Source organism: Pholcus phalangioides, unplaced genomic scaffold (assembly GCF_987345545.1).
Source record: "Pholcus phalangioides strain wild (caught in Gottingen) unplaced genomic scaffold, Ppha-v1.0 ptg000042l_1, whole genome shotgun sequence".
Lineage (NCBI taxonomy): Eukaryota > Metazoa > Arthropoda > Arachnida > Araneae > Pholcidae > Pholcus > Pholcus phalangioides.
In genome coordinates this window covers 7947905-7968367 of record NW_028301628.1, presented here as the reverse complement: position 1 = coordinate 7968367, position 20463 = coordinate 7947905, and the positions used below count along the sequence as shown (strand labels likewise).

General features: G+C 41.6%; 2 protein-coding genes across 3 annotated transcripts in view; both read left to right on the top strand.

Moving 5' to 3' along the window:
• Positions 1-8297, top strand: part of LOC149064408 (rhophilin-2-like) — a 75747-nt gene extending 67450 nt beyond the window's left edge. For both annotated transcript variants that reach the window (XM_089254932.1, XM_089254933.1), the window contains exons 10-15: positions 1389-1545; positions 1664-1777; positions 3289-3486; positions 4472-4548; positions 6252-6404; positions 7551-8297. In XM_089254932.1, the coding sequence (XP_089111058.1) occupies positions 1389-1545; positions 1664-1777; positions 3289-3486; positions 4472-4548; positions 6252-6404; positions 7551-7937 (1086 nt within the window). In that variant the 3' untranslated portion in view covers positions 7938-8297. The remainder of the gene's footprint in view (positions 1-1388; positions 1546-1663; positions 1778-3288; positions 3487-4471; positions 4549-6251; positions 6405-7550) is intronic.
• A 978-nt stretch (positions 8298-9275) lies between these two features.
• LOC149064407 (uncharacterized) lies at positions 9276-19303 on the top strand. The gene is made up of 5 exons (XM_089255248.1): positions 9276-9555; positions 10598-11058; positions 13709-13955; positions 17276-17427; positions 19125-19303. The coding sequence occupies exons 2-5, from the start codon at positions 10614-10616 to the stop codon at positions 19262-19264; spliced, it is 984 nt and encodes a 327-aa protein (XP_089111374.1). The 5' UTR covers positions 9276-9555; positions 10598-10613; the 3' UTR covers positions 19265-19303.
• The last annotated feature ends 1160 nt before the right edge of the window (positions 19304-20463 follow it).

Sequence of the window (20463 nt, the reverse complement as noted above, 5' to 3'; positions counted from 1 at the left end):
ACCCCCTTTACTTAAGTTAATTATTAACCGCCGCCGCCCCCCCCCCCAATTTGAAATAACTGAATGATTATATTATTTGCTTATCGGCCGTCTATCAGCACGTGGTAGTGAAATGCTCGCCTACCACCGTGAAGGTTTCCGTCAAGTCCCAGGTAAGAATAACGAGTTATTCTTACCTGAGATAACGAGTTATTTTCTCTATCGAGCTTGAGGTGACCACGGATAGATGGCACCTTCATATCCAGTCCAACTCGTTAACGGCAGTAAATTGCAATACAGCGATATGGCCGGAGTTGGTGTGTGGCAAAGTATAGTAGCCCAAAGTATACTATCGCCACAAAGGCGATTTACTACCATTTCACTTCCGAAGAGGTGGAATTAATTACTACATTGTGGATTCTAAATATGTGTTCAGGTAATGCCATTATCTTGTAGAGAGAGGAAACGCAAGGAATCAAGATTCTTATGAATGCAATTTAAATGTCGCAATTTTTGCTACTGGCTGTGGCGAGATTTTTTCGGAGGGGTGACCCACTCGCATTTGCATTTCGAAGTTGGGAAACCATAACTAAATAGCAAGACACTTCTTGCAGCTGAATCTGACGAATGGCAATGTGAACAAACGTTTGGTGTGAAAAAACGAAAATGTGTTGATATCCACATCTACTATCATGTTGACAATGAACTGAGCTGTATGCTAATCCTAGAGTTCTTAACCTATGAGTCACGGCTCAAACTTGGGTTCAGGGGTTTCCGAAATTGGTCGTTCAAATCCATTACGAGCTATGAGATTTTACGCTATCGGTCCCGACCCAAACTTTATTCGCAGGGGTTTCTGATAAGGGTCGTACGAATCCACTCACAGCCAGGTATTCTTGGGGTCAGGACTCAAGCTTGATTTACCGGGGCTTCCGAGATAGAAAAATTCACTTACAGTCCTGTCATAAATGCACTTATTGCGTCACTGGTTTCATTGATTTCGAAATACTGTCTCATGCGTCGCGAAGTTGATTTTGTTGTTTATTTTGGGTCGCGGTTGGAAAGTGTTAAGAACCCCTGGGCTAGTTCATATTTCCATCTAATCTAGTTCATCAGTCACATTCAAAACAGACTTGAGTCAGTGTGTTTCATATGACATTAATACACAGTAGTACGCAAGAAGTAGCAGAGATTTTAGTATTTTTTTTTTTTTTGCAGTAAACCCCCCCCCCCCCACCACCGACGAAAATACTGCGTACGTCTTTGTGCTTATGCACGTCAAACTGACTGAATCATGGCAGTAGCGAAAGAGGAACTTGAATTACGAATTATGTTCAAAATTGCCATTGCATATTATTTGTCTTACACGAATATACATTTAAGAGATTGTTTTTTGCCCCCGCGTTTAGCTGGAAGGTGTGTATAGACAGTTGCTGAGCCTTCTGCGATGGCCGACGGTAAAGGATTGCGTACCGAACTCTTGGGCCGGATTGATCCAAGTTAAAGCCGAGCACTACGCCGCTCTGTCGCATTACTACTGCGCTTGTGGGCTAGCCTCTCACTCGGGTAAAGGTTTCGCTAATTTTTGAATGATTTATTGCAATGATATATATATATGTGTGTGTGTGTGCAATTGGCATGTCTAGGCTCATTAATAGCTCCCTTATATATATATTTTTTGCAGGGGATTTCAGCGAAGTGGTACGAGAGAAGTTGGAATTCCTGCACGTCGAAGAATCCAGCGACAAGTACGAACTGAAGAACGTACCTCAGAGCACTTCCGAGAAATTTCAGCTCGGTGAGTTTATGCAAAGTTACAAAGCACTGATGATGATAATGATGATGATATATTTATGCTTGTGGAAATCATTTATACATACAGCGTTATGTTGGTGTTCCCGCACTAAAGAGAGACATTGCACAGTAAAATTTCTCTCAGACTGTATATTGCTGCTTCATGGGCATTGCCAAACTTTGTCAAGGACGCCATCAAAGCCGGGTCGAGACATTTGTGCGCAATAAACTGGGTTAAATATTCACTTGAGCAAGGAAGGTACATAAACGATCACTTTAGCACAAGGGGGAAATAATCAATTAAGAAAGGGAGATTAATAAACGATCACTTGAGCAATGGAAGTTAATAAAACGATCACTTGAATAAGGGAGGTAGATAAATGATCACTCTAGCAAGGGAGGCAAATAAACGATCACTTCCGCAAGGAGGAACATAAATGATTACAGAGGCGTATTTATCGGAGGCTCAGCGGGCTATAGGGCGGCAAGTTTGAGGAATGATGGTCAAGAAACTTGGTAGAATTAGAGAGAAGGGTGACAAAATTGTTTTCTATAGCCTACAAGTGGTAAAACCATAAATCCACCAGTGCCTATAGAGCGAGTGACTAGGTCAGCAAATGACCAAATGAGTGACCTAGAGAGTTTGCAAGCATATTAGTGGCCAAAAGAGTGACCTGGAGAGCGCAGGACCATGTCAGTGGGTATCCAAAAAAGCGAGGGGGACTAGACAGTGAGCTAGCAAAAAAGTAGCTTGTTGTTTTTTTTCTCTCTCTCTCTCTGTGATAGTTAGAAATAGGCCTTTCTGTAGACTTTTCGCCTGCCTAAACCTAGAACAAGATAATATTCGGCGATGGTTCCCCATTTTTGAGATGTGTAATGAATATAATCAATGACCCCCCCCCCCCCTTGTGAAACTCGATGTATTTTAATTCAAGTTCAGTAACCCCCCCCCCCCTTAACTGACACCCATTTTTTAAGGCCAAATAATATAATTTCCCCTTGTATAATAAAAGTGTGCTTTTCAAACTCCCTCATTAATGGTCACCCCCCCCCCCCTCTTCCACTGACGAATTTTTTTTGTCCCGCTGGTGTTCGCAAAAGAGAGGTTTTACTGTATTATTTCGTATCATGTTTTTTAATCATCATTCCATTTGTTTACGTATGTTTTTATTTTTCACTGAATTTCTCTTCTTTTGTTCATTTCTATAATTGAGCAATGGTTGCTTGTTGAGATCTAAATAAATCAATAATTAATTGAAAATAAATAAGCAAAGTGACAAGAAATAGTGTACAATCATGTGGTTCCCAGTCTGCCCCCCCCCTTCCGGCAGCAGTGTGTGTGTGTGGGGGCCTCATGCCCAAGATTACAGGTCAATGAGTGATTAAAAGTGTCACCAAAACAGTGTGCAAGCATGTGAATGACTATAAGAGTGCCTGATAAATAATGACTATGTTAGAGTGTGTTCCGTGCCCATCCCCATGTCAACAAAATTAAATTTTTTACCCCATCCGCAGCCAAAGCGCATGGAAGGCAGGCCGTCTTCTACCACGAAGAGTCACTGCGATGGTACAGGATGTGCCGTCAAGTGCAGCTCATCGACTGCCTCCAGGAGATCCTGCAGGAAGCCTTCGACACGTCCGCGAACCTTCTGGCCAAACTCAACGACGAAATCGACCAGTTCCAGGAGAACTCCGACATCAAGCCGATCAGACGTAAGTTCCAGTCGATTTTTATCCTGATATGGTAGACAAGCATTTCCCAACCGGCGACAGTCTTTGAATTATTTCACGGCCCGGTGAAAATGGGAGAATTAATTGGTGGACCTGCAGAGAAAATAAATGGCAGAAATGAGACCTGTATAAAAAGTTAACGAAAATAATTTGCAGACCACCAAAAATTAATAAATGAAAGAAATCATTCAAGAAAGGCAAAAAATAAATATCGTGAATAGGAGAAATAATTTGCGGACCAGGATGAATTAATTCGAACTGATTTACGGACCGGCGCAAAATAAACAGGAGGGAAAAAATAATTTGCGGACCGGTGGAGAAAATATATATATATATATAAGAAGGGGGAAGAAGAAAATATTATGTACTCTCTGCGCCTTCTGAAAGAAATAAGAGAAATAATTCGCTAACCGCGCGTTGTTAAAAATGCATTAGGAGGATGCAATTTACGGATCGGAAAAAAAACGCATAGGGGTAAAATAATTTGAGGACCGGCAAAAATTCATAGGAAAAATAATTTTGCTGACCCTAAAAAAATGTAATGTATGTAAGAAATAATTTGAGGACCACAAAAGGTAAATGAGTAGGGTGAATAATTTTGCGGACCCTCAAAAAATTAAATGAGTAGGATGAATAATTTTGCGGACCCTCAAAAAATTAAATGTATGTGAGAAATAATTTGCAGCGCGGTGACTAAATGGGAGAAATAATTCGCAGAACCGCTGACGGCTAACACATAAATAGAAACCCACTATAAAAGACTATGCAAGTAAATAGGACGAAATATTTTACGGACCGGCACCGGCTCGAGGACAAACGATTATAGAACACTTGGTAGACAGCATGATCCGCATATCGAAATGCAAGGATATATTTTATAATGAAAAATGTTTTGATGCAGGAAAATTTCTTTCCAATTTCATTATTATTATTTCAATAAGAGAAATGCTATTTTTTTTATTTCCAGCTTCAACCAAATACCAGCTGAAGCTGACGGATCCCGACTTCAATCAGTACAGGGTCACGGACCTTTTCAAGAGTCTGGTAAGACTTTGGACATTACGATGAGGACCTTTATGTAGGCAAACTCGGTTATAACGACCTCAGGTTTAATAAAGCCTCGGCTATAACGTTAATATTTGGTAATGTGAGATGGTTCCCATAGAGCACACACACAGGGATGCTTAACCTACGGGTCGCAACCAAAACTTAGGTTACCGGGGCTTCCGAGATGGGGCGCTCCAGTTATGGGTCCCGATTAAAACTTGATTCGCAGTGGTTTCTTACATGAGTCGTACAAACCAACTTAGTCTTATTGAAATACACTTATCGTATCACTGGTTTTATCGATTTCGAAAAATAAATAGTCCCATGGGCCGCGAAGCTGATCTTGTTGTTGATTTTGGATCGCGGTTGAAAAAGGTTAAGAACCCCTGCCATAGAGAATAATGTTAATGAACCTCGATTATAGCATCTATGAGATTTCGATGACCTCGGGTATAACGACAAATTTTTCATCGGCTTCGCTTCCGTTTTTTTAATGTTTTTCTAAGAAATATATAGACCAGCACATTGAGGCGTTGTTTTTAATCTGTTGTTTTATTCATACCCAGCGTTCAAAAAAGGATGTATCAAATCGGTTGTGGCGCTTGATAATCAACATAACCCGAAAACGGGACATTCCCGTATTTTACTCTTCCCCACTTTTGTTTTCCATAAAAATGTCCCGTTTTTCCCATTTTTTTTCCCAACGAAGCTTATTTTAATGCATGATATTCACGAGAATCAAGAATGTAGGTATTTGCATAATCTATAAATCGTGTTACGATGAATATGACTATAAATATTTATCTCGCATTAATTGCCAAGTTTCGTTTGTTTCCCCGTGAAATACATTTTATAGACTCACTGTATCACGTATTTTTCGACAAAAGTTTAAACAATATTTGGCAATTTCGCCGACTATTGGCAACATTTTTTAGTGAGAATCGGCGTCCCGTATTTACGATACCATTTTCCCCTCCAATATGATCACCCTTATCTTAATAAAATAGCGACGTCATATGCACAGTATTCGACAGCATCTAATTATATTTTTCACAAAATTAAGGTCTTAAAACCGACACCTCGGTTGTAATGATATCTCGGTTATAACGACAAAATTTCATGGAATCTTCAATTATCGTTATAAGTAGGCCGGCCATATTTTCTCGAGAGAAATACGGGAAATTCGAATTCCAAATAAGGGAAAATACGGGACATCACCAATTATTGCCAAGAACAACGTCAAAAGTATACAAAGTTGCCAAATATTGCCGAAATTACGAAAAATCGCAATGGCGGGAAACGAAGCGTTATAGCAAATTGCAGTGGTGGATTAAAATGAATTCCACGAAATAAACCGTTCAACAAGACAACTGTGGGAGATTAATGTTCTTATTTATAGTTGTAATTAATCATAATATAATTTATTAAATGAAATCATATTCTTATTCAATCTTTGACTTGAATAAAGAATAAAAATCCAAGTAGGCGTCATGTAAAAAACGGGATACTTTTGCAAAAAAGTCGGGAGGGCCAGTAGGAGAAAGAAAACGGGGACTGTCCCGGGAAATACGGGACGTATGGTCACCCTGGTTATAACCAAGTTTGACTATATAAGAAGTGTTTGTTTTACCGGTATATATTATATAAGATATGATTTTGTGTGTGTGCGCTGATGATAAGATTGATATCTGATTTTCCAGGGTCCCCTGAAGTTTTTCTGTGCGAAGCGCCACTGGACAGCAGCGAGGGTCGTCGATCTGAAGAAATCCGATGACCAGGCCAGTTTCGGTTTCAGTGTCAAGGACGATTCTCCGGTCGTCGTGACTCGAGTAGAGATCGGCAGCATAGCTGAAGTAAGTTGACTAACAATTGATCTATCGAACTCAACAAGGTTTGTTTCCCATATAGTCTCACTGGTGTTCCCCCCCCCCTTCAGGTAATGGTCATCGAGGTGGCTACCTGCGTCTACGAAGTGATTATGACGCGCTGGGTTCTGGGAAAAAATGAAGATATTACTCGAGTACCCCTGCAGCCATGAGAGCACCGCGGGTATATGATAGCTTGGGAAAAAGAGGCACGAGTATTTCATCACCAGGGAAAAGGGATCGGGTGCATGGTCACTTAAAAAAGGGGAGCGGATGTATTTCGTAACTGGGGCAAAGGACAGTGCGCACTTCAGAATTAGGGAAAAGGACTGAGTATTTGATAACTAGGGCGAATTGGCCGTGGGTATCATAACTAAGGTAAAGGGGGGGGGGGGTCATGAGTATTCCATGACTGTAGAGAAGCCGTGAGTGTTTCACAATAGAGCAAAAGGGGCCATGGGAATTTCATAATTAAGGTGAAGGAAAGGGCCATTGGTATTCATAACTATGGCAAAGGGGTCGTGAGCAGTGTTATCCCAAAATATAATTTTGAAGAGTAATTTCACTCCTCTGCATAACTTTAAGGAATATTTTTTTTTATCATAGAGAAATAGTTCTAGTAAAAAAATTACTTGAAATTCGAAGGAGTATTTTCACTCCTCGATGAAATGTTGAGGAGTTAAATTTAATTTTGATGCGTACTGGCAAACTGGTCGTATTTCATAACTATACTACGGTGAAGAAAGGGTCATGGGTGCTTAATAACTGAAGCAAAGGGTTAATGGTTATGCCAATGTCGTAACTAGTACAAAGTGGGGGTCATGTATATTTTGTAACTCGGTCAAAAAAGTCATAGGTATGGGATCCTAGAGGAAGGGAGCTGTAGGTATGTGTTCTCCCTGGAGCAATTTCTCCTATTAACTTTTTTTTTGCTGGTCTGCAAATTACCGCTACTGTATTTATTTTTTGTCACGTTCATTTTTTACCAGTCTGCAAATTATTTCCTCGATTTCCGTCGGTCCTCAAAATTATTCAACTACTTTTCTCCGGTCCGCAGCTATGAAAAGGTTAACGATCACTCATCTGTACCGTGCTTGTATTAATGGGATTTTTTTGTTTTGTTTTGTTTTGCAGGCATGCGGCCTGAAAGAAGGCGACTACATCACTGCGGTCGGAAGCACCGACACCAAATGGTCGACGCACGAAGAGATGGCCCAAATAATCAAAGCGGCGGGCAACGAGATCACCCTGAAGCTGGTGACGCCCATGAACTGGGACTACCTCCGTTCCAGCAGCAGGACCGGGGGACTGTCCGTCAGCTCGAAATCGATCTCCTCGTCTTCGTCCAGCAGCAGTTCGGGCATCAGCTCGACGTCCAGCCGGAACCCGAGTCCGGTCGGCAGCATCTGCAGCAAGGACAGCAAGGACGAGAAGAAACTCACGTGGAACCCGTTCAGGCGCAAGAGCTACAAGGACGATCCCCTGCAGTCGAGCTACATCAACAACATCCACTACAGGTGAACGAGACAACGTCACGGAACTGCTGTCTTTGGCGTCATCCTATTTATTCAATCGAAATTTTCTCGCCAAACTTAACGTTACGTATTAAGTTTTGGCTGAAGAATCAACAAGAACAGCAGTTTCGCCACCCATCGAAGTTTTCAACATTTGCATTTGGAGAGCGAGCAAAGAAGAAGTCGCGTCGAGTCTGAGTCAAATAAACAGCCAGTTTATTTCATATTGGACTCGAGAAATTCTTGTCGTTGGAAAATGACTTGGCGAGTATTTTTAATGGAAATGCCATCTGTTTGGCGATTAATCTAGTCCTTGTATTTTGATTTATTGTATTATTTTGTAAATAAACGATAATGATTGTGTGAATGGTTATTGTGTCGTTGGATTCCATAAGTATTTTACTCATTGGCTAGATTCATCATTCTATCCACAAAAGTGGGGGGGAGGCTAACACAGGATTCTTCAGCCCTGTTGCCTTAGACGATTCTCATCATGTGTTAGTTTTTCACGCAAGAAATTCGCTGTAAAGGGGCCCACCAAAGGTCCCAGGCTAGGGGCTTTAGCGCTCGAGTGGCGTGGTGGTAAGATGCACGTCTACCACCGTGAAGGTTTTTTTTTTCAAACCGAGCACAACTCAGGTCTATTGCCATAGGCAATTTACTACCTAGTGAGTTGTGCCGGAAGTGTAAGTGCGTGTACCTAACAGTCTGAGTGCGTATCTAGTGTTGTGTATGATTTTTCAGTGCTGCCATCTATATCTCAGAAGTGAAGTGAGTGATGTGTAGTGACTGAATAGTTGTACTGTTTGTAGGACTGTTGCTCTCTGTGGTGAGACTTTTTAACGGGGAGATCGGCTCGCATTTGCGCCTCGAAGTTGCGAACCACAGAAAACAAACTTCAGCCGACCACCGTGAAGGTTGCTGTCACGGTCCCTGGTTCAAACACGAGGAAGAATATAGATAAGATATTTTCCCTAACGAGCTTGAAGCGGCCACCGATAGATGGCGCCTTCATTTCCGACCTAACTCATTAATGACAGTAAAGTGCTATATAGAGATATGGTGAGAGTTTGTGTTTGGTGATGTAGCCTAGGGGCGATGGTTTAGATTTCAAATCACAAAACCGGGTCATCTGCCAGTTTTTGTTCTGAAGATATCGTCAAATATTGCCTATTGTAGTGCAAATATCGTTGCCTATTCACGATAATCTTTAGAGGCGTATTTTCAGGAGGAAGGGGCTAAGCGGCAAAAAGGTGGGGCGGTGAATTTTAAGAATGAGTGGTGAAGAAAATTAAGGGAGAAGGGTAGCAAAACTTTAAGTCCGGCCCCTGGACACAATAATAATATTCAATGTGCGATCGGAACAAGTAAGGACGAATGCAAGTGTTATCTCTTAGCCAGTCACATTCATCTCTCGACTGCCGTAGCCCATAATCTCCAACATTATTATCGACCTTAATCGAACATCGGAACTGTCACAGCTGCTACATCGCCATATTTGCTAAGAGAAAATGAACCGGTTGATAATAATCTCTTAAACGCGTGTGTGTAGAGTGTTTTCTGCTTCGTAATATCAGCACCTGTAGCACGAGTCATAGGACCACAAACGTGGAAGAATCCTACAAGTATGTACATGTTTTGCACAATTTGGTTCATTATACAGTGGAACCTCCCCTAACGGACACTTTACTGATCCCCGGTCCCGTGGAATAGGGCTTTAGTGTATTTCACTACCCGTTAGTGGACAGTAAAAAAAAATCAGGCAAACTCTAATTTATTAGTATTTTGGTCATAAACTGAGAGAATTCATCACATCCAACTGAGATTTTATGTTTAATCCGAAGCTCGTGGTGGTAAATACATATGATAAATCGTCATATCGATTACTTAACATGACTATGGTCCAGGATGGTGGATTCGAATGGTGATGTTGAATTTGTGTGAAGAAAGCCAACATTATAAGACTGATAATGTTGTGAAAATGTTTTCATCTTCTTCACACTCATTGTAATACAATTTGCTCTCGGTGATTCGAGAAGTGTAGTGTAGTGTTTTGTAATAATTAACGTGTTGGAATCAGCTTACGTAGCAATAGCATATAGGCCTTTTTGAGGTTGTCGTGGACAAAATAAGCTTATACGACACATAGTTGAAATACGTAATATTATAATAAATAATGTAGGATGAATATAGTTTTTGACCAATATTATGAGAAGTTTTGAAAATTTGTTAAAAAAGAAACGCAAGATATACAATAGCATCGAGGGGGGGAGGGGGTTTCGGATTTACTAACTTTTGATGACGGGGGGGGGGGGCGTCTTAAGACCATCATGGGCCCCCTGGCCAAGTGATTTTTCTGAGGCCCTACCTGACAAATTTTCGAAAGTTTCAACCGGTTCTAATTTCTCTGAGGCTCCCGGGCCATGCCCGGGTGGGCCCATGCGTTAAGACGTGCACTGGGGGGAGGGGGGGGGTTTGAAGGTTGCTTACGTCATCAACCACTCTTTTTGAAGATATGAAATATTTTAAGCTGCTGACGAAATTTTGCTGACGGGCGGATGGAGAGGGGTCAGTGTTTTGCTGACAAGAGGGAAGGGGGTCAAAAATGGCTAAAAATCTGTTGACGTAATATTTGAATGGCCCTTAATAGTGTTTTCTATATCGCAGAATCTTAAATAGGAAAATGAAGGTTCTGGTGCTGTTGGCAGCGTCATTCTTGACACTGGTGAGAGCCGCATTGGATCCCGACCTACCAGACAGTTGCCCCAAGGACTTGGACGCCTGCACCTGTAAGCCCGATTACGACGGAGCTTGTAACATAAGGTGCTACGCGGTCGGCATCGACGCCCTTCGGAAACTAGCTCAGATACCGAACCTGTGCAACGGACACGTCTACTTCTCCCTGATCCACTCCAGGGTTCCCGGGATCCCGAGAGACCTGTGGAAGGTTCTGCTGACGTCCAAGAGCGTCGACGTGTCGATAATGTACTCGAAGGTCGACTACGTCGTTCCTCCGGGAGAGGAGCCCCTGCCAGCACTCGCCACCGAGGGCAGCGCCGTCATCAAAATCGTCCATTCCAAAGACATCGGCAAGTGGCAATGGTCGCAATTCAAGGAGTTCAGTCCAAGTAAGTACCTAATTCATGTTCACTAACTACAATAGTCAGAATCCGGCTTGATGTGGTCCCTTCGACTTGTCCATGCGATTGGTCCAGCGTATCTGCCATTCTTGGAAAACGTATTGAAACCGACGATATGAGCTTTCCTCTTGTAGGGTTTTATGCATGCCCTTTCTCAAAATCAGGGGTACCCGGGCAAAGTGATGTTCTGAGGCAGGGCCGCAACTAGGGCGGATCAGGCGGGTCTCGTGCCCCGTGCGCTAGACCCGAGGGGGAGAAAATTCTGAAACCTCTCCTTCAACATTACAAGGGGGCGTAAAAATTCGCGCTTGCCCCGGATGATCAAGCATCTAGTGGTGGCCCTGTTCTGAGCCCCCCCCCCCCATACTTAGCTTACATACCCACACTCAAAAATCATAGTACCAGATCTAATCGTGCAAGGCCCCTATGGATATGAAGCCCCTGACCGAGCCCAAATGTGCCCATGTGCAGGGCCGTCTCAAGAGCATCATGGGCCCCCGGGCCAAGTAGTTTTTCCGAGGCCCTACTGGCAAATTCCAGAAAATTTCAACCGGATCTCACTTTTGTGAGTCCCCTTTTCTCTTGAGGCCCCGGGCCGTGCCCGGGTGAGCCCATGCGTTAAGACGGCACTGCCCATGTGTTAAGATGCCCTGGATCTATGGACAGCTCTGCTGGATTCTGAAAACAGTCACGTTTCTCTACCATATTTCACTTGAAAGCTTCACTTCTCCACAGATCTGTCGCCCCCCCCCCCCTTTCACCGCTGCCCCTTTCATCTGATTTTTCCACCAGTGTAGCTCCCTTAGAATATCCCAGTACTACAATAGGGTCATTAAGTCCCCAGGTTGAGAAACAATAATCTAGACCAGTGATTCCCAACATGGGGCCCACGCCCCACAAGAGGGCAGTTTGAGTTTTTCTATGAAGGCTTGTGTGGGACCTTCTTTTATTTTTTTTATATCAGTTAAAATTTTTAATTTTTGAACAATTTCTCTCTCTCTCTCTCTTGTGTGTGTGTGTGATGACTTCTTTCTTCTATTTTTCTCTCAGTGGAAGGGCTTTAAGGGTTCTTACCGTTTTGTGTTCCACGGTAAACTTATGCCAGAAAGATAAAGTCCCTGAGTGGCGCAGTGGTGAAAAATGCTCGTCTTCCACTGTGAAGGTCCACGGGTTCAGAATCCGGGCAAAGAACATCCGAAGCAAGTTATGGAGCCTGCTGGGCGAGCACCGATCGCTGGTGCCTTTGTTTCCCACACAACTCCACTGGTTGGAAATTTCCCTATGGTGATATATGTGACTGGAGATGGTGTGCGGTAAAGTCCACGGACCCTCTGTGCCAATAAAATGAAGGCCACGAACTCCTTTAAATAATAATATTCTTTGCATAGCAGTGTAAAAACAATTAGTTAATTGTTTTCTCATCCAAGGTCACGGACCCCCCCCCCCCCCGATTAAGAGAACCGCTGCCTTATGACCAAGTGGAGAGAAATGGGGTGGGGACAAAGAACTCTGGTTTCACAATTTGAGGCAAAGCAAAAAATAAATAAAACAATTTTGTTATGGAACTTTGCAGTTTCTCTCACCGAGGGGGGGGGGGCAGAGGGTACACGGGGACGTAAGGATTTCAGGAATGCTAGTGAGGCATGGCCTAAAAAGGTTGGGAACCGCTCAACCAAGGGGGCCATATGGCCCCCTTGTGGTACTGGGATACTTCAAGGGGGCCACGGAAGAAAATGGAGAAGGGGGCCATGACAGGTGGTTTGGAGAGCTGAGAAGAAAAATGAAGGTGTGAAGAAATAAAGATTTTATATTAGTGACTAACACTTACAGTGAGAGAGAGAACCCAACAAAACCACCCATAAAACCAGGGCCTTCTTTAGGGCATGGATCCACCCAGGCCTCACCGCCTACATTTTGCAACAAGTTCCCTAGGATGGGGTTTTTCTCAAGTCCCCGGCTAAATTTTTCAGACCCCCTTCCCTATATGAAATTTATTGTATGAAAAACAAAAAAAAAAAAAAAGATGAAAACCATATTAGGCCCCGGGCTGTAGCTCTGTCAGTCCCACTCTTGTGAGGGGCCTCATGCCCATAAGTGACCCTACCTTATGATATTTTGTATAGTACAATTAATTTTGAAAATAAGTAGGAAATATGTAGGCTGTTTATTTCCAGCTAAAGTATGGGACTACCATAGCATCATTTTGCCTAAGGAGGGGGGGCCCTATGATATCGAGACGGTCCTGATAGAACTCGGACTAGCGGGGAGATCAATAAATTCTAGGCTACTGGTATGGAGGCCAATTTTCTTTGCAAAATTTTCGTTCAGTATAAATTCACTGAAAAAAATCATTTCAATACGTATAAAGTGTCTTGCTTCTAGATGAGAGTTGAAATTTCTGGGGGTAAGGCAGGGGAGCCACGAGAAAAAAATATGGCTCAAAGGGGGCCACGGGCATAAAAAGGTTAAGAAACACTGATCTATAGATGTTGCCTGCCTATTGCATTGGTCGATGAGAAGAAACCATATCAAGCTGGAGTCAAAGGCTTCATTTATTATTGCTTTATTTTGATTGTGCCGTAGGATATTCCCAATGAATCCATTCGCAAATGTATTCATTCAAATGTACTTCTTTCAGAGAACGAGTTGGTTCTGGTGATCGACGATACAACGCTATTCAGTCTCACCGACGATTTTTCGGATCTCGCTGTCGGCAAAGTCAAGAAAGTCGTCATAGACCAAACCGAAATCGAGACTCTACCCACGGGAGTGTTCAGCAAGTTCGAAAATGCCACGTCCATCTCGATCCAAGACAATCAGCTGGTCGAGCTGGATAGGTCCCTGTTTCCCAGACCTGCGAAGAAGCTGCGGTACCTTAGCCTGAAGTGAGTACATACCAAGGCCGTCCTTAATTAACAGAAGTGGGGCCCGGTGCGAAAATAATAGTGCGGGGCCAGAGGCGTCTACATAATTTTTCAGCACCAAAAAATTCATTCATTATTACAAAATATACAGGAATGTGCTGAAAAGGAATATATATATATATATTCCTGTTCAGCACATTCCTGTATATTTCTATATTCCTATATGTATATTCCTATATATATATATATATATGTGTATATTCCTATATATATATATATATATATATATATATATATATATATATATTAGGGAAGGAGTAACAGAGATAGAACCTGTTTATTTGGTGTCTCCTTCGAAGTAACTACACTGTGCAAGCATGCATTTTTGCATTGGTCATACAAAGATGTAAATGCAATTGCAAGCCTTCTTCTGCCACCTCCCCCAGTGCCTTCACAACCCCACCGTCGCCGCAAAGGTGGTCGACTGAGATTGGTTTTCTGTGGTTCCCAACTTCGAGGCGCGAATGTGACCCGATTTCCCCCCTTTGAAGTCTCGCCACAGAGAGCAACAGGCATACAACGGTACAATTATTCAATCATTGCACTTCTTATAGTTAGAAAAATTGATGGCAGATGGCACCACTACGCACAGGGATGGAAAATGAAAATTCCATTTTTGTAGCAGCACATTTATCAGTTACGTAGCACTAACTGTAGCAGTAAATAAAATGCACATTTTTTATACAGGGCTATTCAGAAAAGATGGAAATAACTTTAAGAGGTGATAGTACACACCAAAGCAAACAATGTCATCAAAGAATTCATGTTCAAACATGAATTCTTTGAAACAGCCGCTCCGCAAACGTTAAAACTGCATTCATGTTGAAATTTATCGGGAGAAAAAGACCACCACCATGAAAATCTTCATCACAGTGAATAAAAGGCGTGGACGTCAGGCCTGTGAAGTTAATCCAATCGTTCTAACAGTTTTAACGTACGGGATAATGGCGCACTTTGGTAATACTGAAAAAGCAGTCACGCATTTCATTCACGCAGCTGCAAACGGAAGTAACACAGAGGCAGCACGAATGTACGGTGAGCGTTTTCCCCCAACAGGCGGTTGCCCAATCCGAAAACAGTTGCGCGCTTGCATCGGCAGCTGTGCGAAACGGGATCCTTTCTTGCTTCCCGGTCTGATGCAGGTCGTACAATCACTGCCAGAACGGATGCATACGGTTTCTTCTTCTTCCCCAGGTTACATTTGCATATATGCATGATGTTCTTTTTCTGCCAATAAATTTCAACAGGAATGTCGTTTTAACGTTTGCGGAGCGGCCGTCTCATGCTAGACCATTCTTTGATGGCAATTGTTTGTATTGGTATGTACTATCACCTCTTGAAGTTTTCCTCATCTTTTCTGAATCACCCTGTATACATATATATGCAGTGTATCGTACGCAAGATTACTTTTTACTTCAAAGAACATTGTTATCACAGCTCAGAAGAAGCGCGGGGTGCTCTCCCCCCTCCCCCAACAAGATACAGAGATTTCCTCTAGAAGAAATAATTTTTTAATCAAAATTTTGAGAGACTTTTCTCTCTCTTGACATTTATATTTTTACATTCTCTACAATATCAACAAATAAGAGGCTAACATATGGTATTTCAGATTTTTAAAATAATTTGAAAATGAGTGTTTTTAGATTTAGCTTGTGGACTTGGTAATCACTTATTTAAAAAAAAAAATCACTACAGGAGAAACTTAAAACACTCATTAGAAATGCAAGTCGCTGATGTAAGTCTAAGTAGTGATTTTTGTTCTCTTCAGATAGTGTCTTTATTTCTGTTCATTTCTGAACGTTTGATCTTGCTTCTTTTACCACACAGAATCTACCCATTTCATATTCAAAATGATAAGCGTTTCTTTTTGAGTTCGCTCTTGATCATTATCTCAGTTTGATACAATATACTGCCAGATAACTTCTATTGCTGGGTTGCTCTTAGAATATTTATTAAAAATTCTAAGAAATTTAATGGATTGATTAAAAACTATAGAATTAAGTTATTTTTAACTTAAACTATAGAATACTGATTGAACTATTAGAAATTTAATAGAAAACAATTCCATTTTCACAAAAAATTCAATCCGAGTATATCTGTTTCCACTGCCTATTTATCACTTATTTCGTGACCTTTTTCTCATTTCATTACTTTTCCGAGATTTCTTCACTTAACCGTGATCGTAGACATCCTCAATTTACCGATGGCTTTCGCGTCGCAACTCCTGATGGTGAAGACGGATTCGTCGTTGGTGTTTTTCCAGTGCGATAATACGTTCTTTCGCAAACTTTTCTGTTCTGTTAAAGGATACATGAATGTTTCGTCAAATACAGCCGGTCAGGGAAAATTTATGGAATTTAAAAAATACTTTTTTTTCGTAAAAAAATAGCTGGAAACGGCGATTGAAAGGTTTTTTTTCCCCGTTGTTCTGTAGATGAGCGGCTATTCGCATAGTTTGACCCCATCTTATACGTTTTCGGAAGCCTGGGCGCCGAATCCTGGGGAGGGGGGGGGGGCTCAAGCTAATTCCATTTGTGGCCCCAAAAAATAAAATTGAGGGGACGACAAATGATGTTATCGAAAAGTACGCTTTTATTGTGACGCAACAAAGTTCCTTAGGGGAAAATTTTGTTTTTGGCGCAGAATTGAAGAGTTTCGACGTTTTTGTAGCAGAATGTAGAAAACGGCTGGAAATTGTAGCAATTCAATAATTTTCAGATTTTCTACCCCTGTACACATAACAAGCTTTAAACAGAATTTCACGTTAGGTTCACAACACGTACGCGCACATTACAACATGCATCAATTCGTTACTAATTCCGCAGAGGAATGTGGACGAGGTGCATTTGTGGTTTAATAATAGTAGTGCCTTCACCGCTGCTCGCGGTACTTCTTCGGAATCGCTGCCCTTTAAGCAAATATTCTTTATCCGAGGAAAAAAGGTCTCATGCGACAAGATTACAGGAATAAGCTGGTTGTTGAAGTATCAGAATGTGATGTACTGACATCAGGAAGGAACCAGGGAGTCCTTACACGTGTGAATGATTCGGTGGCCCGCAAGCAACCAGATCTTTGGAAGGCCCAATCATGAGTGTTCCATTTTGATGATGCGCCAGATCACAGGTCCCTCTTGGTCAGTGCCGTATTTAAATACTCTCCCAAAGTTTTTTTAAATGAGGACATGCCCTCATAAATGAGGGTGTCTGATAACCCTATAATTATATTTTCGCTAGTCTTTTTTTATATATATAATTGAGCTTAACCGTATTTCTCTTTGACAGTGGCAACAACTTGGATTCGATTCCCGATGATTTATTCACAGAGATGCCAAATCTAGAGATAGTCTATTTGCGAGACAATGATCTTACCACCTTACCCGCAAACCTTTTCAACTCTATCAGTTCCCGCAGCATCCGACTCATCGATCTTGTTCGTAAGTAATTTTTTCTTTCCTTATCAATTGGCATGGGTAACCTGGAACAATGGTGGGTACGCCATTGTTCACATTGGCACCCGAGAATGACCATCAAACTAATACTGGTTCTAAAAAATAATTTCGTCATAAAAAAATGTCATTCGGTACAGACAATAGTGTCCACTATCCAGCGAAAATATTGACACTTAAAGGTCGATACTGTCAGGGCTAACCAAGGCCTCAACTGGATACGCTTTTCAGCCAAGTATGCATGCATTATTCCTCCTCCGTGTAGTTTTGAATATGTGCTTAAAAGAATTCAGCCCCCCCCCCTGGTCCAGCGTCTCCCAAGACACTAGATCCACCTGCATCACCCTTTTTGGCTTTGGTGGAGGGAGGGAAAGGGGAAGTCTGTCAGAACCCTAGACCAGATGGTTCAATATAAGATGAAGTCGAAATGTAATCAAAATATTTTTATCCCCGTTTTACGGCCCCAAAAATTTAGCGGCCGCTCCCTCACACCTGCTTAAGTCCGGCCCTGCCAATTGGATTTTATGGAAATATTTTTGGGTCGTGAATGAGTCACGCGCTGTGGCGTAACTTTTTTTTTTTTTTTTTTGAACCAAATATAAGAGTATAATTGTCAAACAACTAAATTGCGGACTTCGAAATGCGTCCTGGAAAGACACTTCTGTTGTTAGTGCCGTCTTAAAGCATGAGCACAGCCAACCCTCACAAAAATGAGATCTGGTTGAAATTTTCGAGAATTTGCCGGATAGGGTCTCAAAAAATTCACTTGGCCTGGGGGGGGGGGGCATGATGCTCTCAAGAAGGCCCTGTTTGTTGTAGGGGAATGGCATGGGCGATGATACGGGGGGGGGGGCCAGCGTCATTGGTGAAGTTGACTGATCTTATGCATATATGAATTGACATCATCATCATTGTGCCCCCCCCCCCCCAAGACTTCCAAGTTTATCTCCGCCTATGGGGGATGGACAAAGAATTCTCAGGGGTTGTTGCTTCCTTGGCCCAAATCGGTTTTTTTGTCCCCAAGTCGTTTATAGTCGTATGCAGCCTTGTGTAACCTCACAGAGAGCAAATATGTACGGAAAAGATCAAAATAAACACACACACACTGATGAACAGATCTTTGTTTCACAGTGCACTTTTCTTTCTAGAAAGAAAAATATGAAAAAAATTCTGGAACCCTGAAAATGAAGACCTACTAGCATAATTTATGAAGACAGATGGCAGCACCCCAGAATAACACGAAACAAGCTCTGACAACATAGATATGTTAGTGTCACGCATACACGCACAACAAGTTGCTGTGTGTACCAATTTGTTAGAAATTCCTCGGAGGAATGTTTACGAGGTGCATGCACAGATAACTAGTGGATTAACTTGGTTGCAACATCATGTTGCGCCATTCAAAAGAACTAGTTCACGACACCCATTCAGAAGTTTGCCCTTATTTTTTGTGTGCATATGAATGTTTTGTAATCTCTGTCAAGTTTGACACCTACCTATACTGGATGGTTTTGATGACAGATGTCAATGAACACATTTTAATGAAATCGTAGGTGTCCAATCTAGTACACATGTATAGTAAATTATTACTTTGATATATATTATTATGTATATTACTTATGATTTTGGATCACAGACATCTCTCAAAAATTCAATCAAAAAATTTTGCTTTTCTCCAATTAAAGATAATCCTTGGGAGTGCGATTGCGATCTCTTGAGCGCCACAAAAGCAGCTGTTCATTTCTTGGACATGGGCTACTGCGCAAGACCAGAGGAAATGCTCGGGAAAAAAGCTGACAAACTTCTTGGTGCCCTAGATTGCTGAAGACTTGTGGAATTCAAAAATTAAAAGAATCAAACTCTCTCTCTCTGTCACTATCTCATATCAATACATGTTTATATCCCTTGAAGCATTCAGAATAACTTTCAATCTACAATTTTTTTCAAAATAGGCAATTTTCTTTGATTTTTAATGAAATTTAAAGAATAGATTAAGCATGCACGTACAGGAAAACCTCTATGAGAGAACTAGCTACCGCTTCTAAGACCAGACAAGGATATAGAGAAGGTTTATGACCCTAATAAACTGGGACTAAAATAAAGAAAATAGTTCTGTTCCCGACATAAAATATAATTATATATATATATGGAAACTGTATTTACTCCCATTAAATCGCCATGGATTAATGCCCACCTCAGGAAACTATCCTGTCAAGAGAGATTAATGGGTAAATTCATGTTTCAAACATTACACTATTACAGGACATAGTTAGACTTTTGGAAACTCGGGCTGAATATGATTTAGCTTAGTGCAGAATAAATTTTTTATGTATCCATACAAGAAAATATCAAAATAAATTATCCATACTGAAGTTTTAACAATAAAAAAAAAAGAAAAAAAAAAACATAACAGGGTCATAAGCTGTATGGTCCCATGCAGATCACTGAAAGACTCAAAAGAGATGCTTTAAGTAATGTCCAAGGGTATCGCTGCACAGTTCACATCAGCGAATGAAAGACTGACTCACCCTCTTGTAGAATCCTGGAGTAGTATTGAACTCGTCCGCCGCAGGAATCTGAGGATGAAATCTTCTGCAGCATTTACGGATGCCCGCAAAAGTCCAGTGGATTTAGGTCCAGAGCATGAAGGAAACACCACAAGTCCATCACGTTCGATCCACCGCCTGGGACATCAGGCTTTCAGGACATGTTGGGCAGTGATGCTTAAGTGTGCTGGGGCTTCATCATGTAAAAATCTCCTGTTTCCTCTTTGTTATGGAGTGCTGCTTCTCTGGCAGAGCAGAAATTATGCCAGAATCGAGGACTTGTGTATGTTGGATGTGTTTTTAAAATTTGCTTTTCTTATACTCTGAGTGGATTGCGACCATAGGTTATATTGTAAATAGTTGTCCCACTGTTGTTGGGGGTTATGTTCCAGGGCTGACCACGAATAACCCAAACCATAAATTTTTATTTAAGCTTTTCTTGTTTATATCTGCTTTGCATGACAGAAATAGAAGGGGA